The sequence below is a fragment of the Ceratotherium simum genome, chromosome 2 (genome assembly GCF_057802395.1).
Source record: "Ceratotherium simum simum isolate JZ-2026a chromosome 2, ASM5780239v1, whole genome shotgun sequence".
NCBI classification, from domain to species: domain Eukaryota; kingdom Metazoa; phylum Chordata; class Mammalia; order Perissodactyla; family Rhinocerotidae; genus Ceratotherium; species Ceratotherium simum.
Genome location: NC_141901.1, coordinates 37,493,893 through 37,496,894, shown reverse-complemented (window position 1 = coordinate 37,496,894; position 3,002 = coordinate 37,493,893). Strand labels below are relative to the sequence as shown.

Genomic DNA, 3,002 nt, shown 5'->3' with positions numbered 1-3,002 from the left:
TGAAATTCAACACTAAGGGGAAGTTAAATCCATTAAGGAAATCCAGTAGGTAGCTGCAAGAATGCCAATTTCTTCTGCCATTATAATCAAACTGTAAAATATATAACTGTGTGACAGATGAATATAAGTAATTTCTCAAACAGGTAAAAAGGAACATTAGGACAAAATGTCAAAAGTTGGAAAGAAAGGGTAAAATGGTACAAATAGAGTGGCATGATTTAGATGAGATTGGCCATGAACAAGGAACCTCATGAATTGTGTCTATCAATGGGCTTCAGATAGTCTGTAACTCCTTAAACAGTAAGCAAGTTTCCCCCACCTAGGGAAAGGAGGCTAATTTCATGTTTGGATATTCTTTCAACAGATTGTGAAAGAAACATCTGTTGCAAGATGTGGACTAGAATGCTTAAGGTGATTAACCATGCTATATCACGGGTCAGGCAAACTGTTTGATTCTTTTTACAAAAAATCAATTTTTGAACTCAATGTTTAACAATAATCACCAACACAATACTTATTATAGAGGAAAAACAGGCAGCATTGTCACATAACGTAAAAAAGGGATTTTCTCTATCTTAGTTTCAATAGATGCACAAAAACAGAGAGAGGAAAATGTGCCAACTACTTTCAAGAAATAAAAAAGTTCAGCCAAAATAGAAGGAAAATACATTCTTTGGAGCAAGTTACTAGAGTTCTTGATATTTTATCTCCCCTCAAAAGGAGAACTACTTCAAGACTTTGACTTGTATCCCCGGAGTTAAATGTACAGAGTGGATTGGTATTTGATTGTACCTGAGAAATCTGCATGCAGGGGTCTGTGGCTATTGGAGTGAAGTACCAGAGCAGAAAGAGAGATGTCTGCCTTTCCTCTGAATGTGGGAGGGGCAAGGACGTACAGAATTTTCTTTTGGATCAGATATGGGTTAGTTTGAGAGAAAAAGTCAGTCACTTAGAATCACGTAAAATGGATTTACTCAATATGACCTCCAGAAGAGATGTGAACCCTCAGAAAATTGGTGAACCCTTAGAATTAAGAGGTAAATTGACAGGCTGTCAGCCAGAGGTAGCTTCCACCTTGTCACAAGAAAGATAGAAAAAGCTCCAAGTAGGAAATGCTTCCAGAAACACATGAAAGTTCAGTACATGAGAAGCACTCAGTCTTTCTGCAAAGCCCTGAGAGCACCATTGCCAGAGTGTGACAGTAACAGTCAGGGAAGAACATTCCTCCACCTATTCCTTCTCTCTCCCAGTGTAATCCTTGAGGATCATTCATAAAAAGTAATACAGAGAGAAGTGGTAGCTGGCAGAGCTAATAAATAAGTGAACCTCCTTGGCCCCAATGTAGGATTCATGAAATAAAGAATACTAACACCAGAGCAAAGGGAAACCTTTAGTATTAAATTAAATGTAGTGTTTTAGTCATTCCAGTGATCTGGGCATTTAGATTTGGGAACATCTTGAGATTCCATCTCAGAAGCTGAAAAATAAAACCCGACAGAATGAATATGAAGAGATTGAGAGGAGAAAAATATATTTTATGACACACATCTTATAGAGAACTATTATTTCAATGAATTGGTTATAGATATAACATGCATGTGAAATTGGGGCATTATTTGTTACAGAATCTTAATGTAATAAATATATAAAATATATTATATAATTATAATAAAATGATAAATAATAATAAAATAATAAAATACAATAATATTTCAATTATTTAGTTTTAGAGATCCTTTCTTCCCCAAAACTTGTCTGAGAGCAACGTGGACATCCTTGTTTCTGAGACTGTAAACCATGGGGCTTAATAATGGAGTGACAACGGTGTACATCACTGTTACCAGCCTGACCTTGCCAGACACATACTTTGCTGTTGGCCTCAGGTAGATGTAGGAAGCACAGCCATAGTGAACAATAACAACAGTGAGGTGAGAGGCACAGGTGGAAAAAGCTTTCTGTCTGCCTTCAGCAGAGGGAATCTTTAAGATCGTCCTCAGAATGCAGAGATAAGAAACACAGAGGCATAAAAATGGTACCACAACTGCAAGAACCCCACAGATGCAGACGACAAATTCATAAACATCTGTATTGGTGCAAGCCAGACGAATGACTGGGGTGATGTCACAGAAGTAATGGTTGACCTTGTTGGCACCACAGAAAGGGAGGCTGAAAACTAAATTCACTAATATAAGTGAGGCCGAGAAGCCTCCAATCCCACAGGCGGCTGCCAATTTTCCACAGACCTGCCAATTCATAAGGGTGGGGTAATGCAGAGGATGGCAGATGGCAGCATAGCGATCATAACCCATCACTCCCAGTACCAGGCAGTTGTTCATAGCAAAACCCAGGAAGAAGAACATTTGAATGGCACAACAGATGAAGGAGATTGTCCTGGCCACAGAGAGGAGATTGATGAGCATCCTGGGTAGGATGACAAATGTGTAGAAGGTCTCTGATGTTGAGAGAATGCCAAGGAAGAAGTACATTGGAGTGTGGAGATTCTGATCTTGATGGATGACACTAATGATAGTGACATTGCCACTGAGAATGACAATATAGAGGAGGAGAAAAACCACAAAGAGGGCCAGCTGAATTTCACCAAGGCTCGAAAAACCCAGCAACAGGAATTCAGTCACCACGGTGAGGTTTTCTGCCATGACCTGCAATAAAGAGGGAAGAAGTAAGAAGTGTTCAGTACATCGATATAATAATCCGACGTTTGCAGTTCTGTATTCCTTTCTGGAGGTGCTAGGAAAGAATCTTGCCTTTTACTTGCCTTTTCCAGTTTCTCGCAGCCTCTTACAACCATTGATTCATAGTCCCCCTCCTCTATCTTCAAAGCCACCAAAGTTACATCTTTTTCTCTGACTCTCTGATTCTTTCTTCCACTTTTTAGAATCCTGTGATTACATCAGACGCACTCAAATAATACAAGATAATCTCTCTATCAGAAGGTTAGAGAATTAGCAAACAATTTTATCTTGCAGCCTTAATTCTCCTTT

At 38.9% G+C, this 3,002-nt stretch overlaps 1 protein-coding gene across 1 annotated transcript; it reads right to left on the bottom strand.

Annotated features, from left to right (window-relative positions):
- Window positions 1-1,712: 1,712 nt before the first annotated feature.
- Window positions 1,713-2,660, bottom strand: LOC101396159 (olfactory receptor 10R2). The gene has a single exon (XM_004442807.2). The coding sequence runs from the start codon at window positions 2,655-2,657 to the stop codon at window positions 1,713-1,715; it is 945 nt and encodes a 314-aa protein (XP_004442864.2). The 5' UTR covers window positions 2,658-2,660.
- Window positions 2,661-3,002: the final 342 nt, after the last annotated feature.

What these genes read in the sequence shown, in the direction of transcription:
- LOC101396159 (XM_004442807.2), bottom strand. Translation starts at nt 2,657, where the DNA reads ATGGCAGAAAACCTCACCGTGGTGACTGAATTCCTGTTGCTGGGTTTT.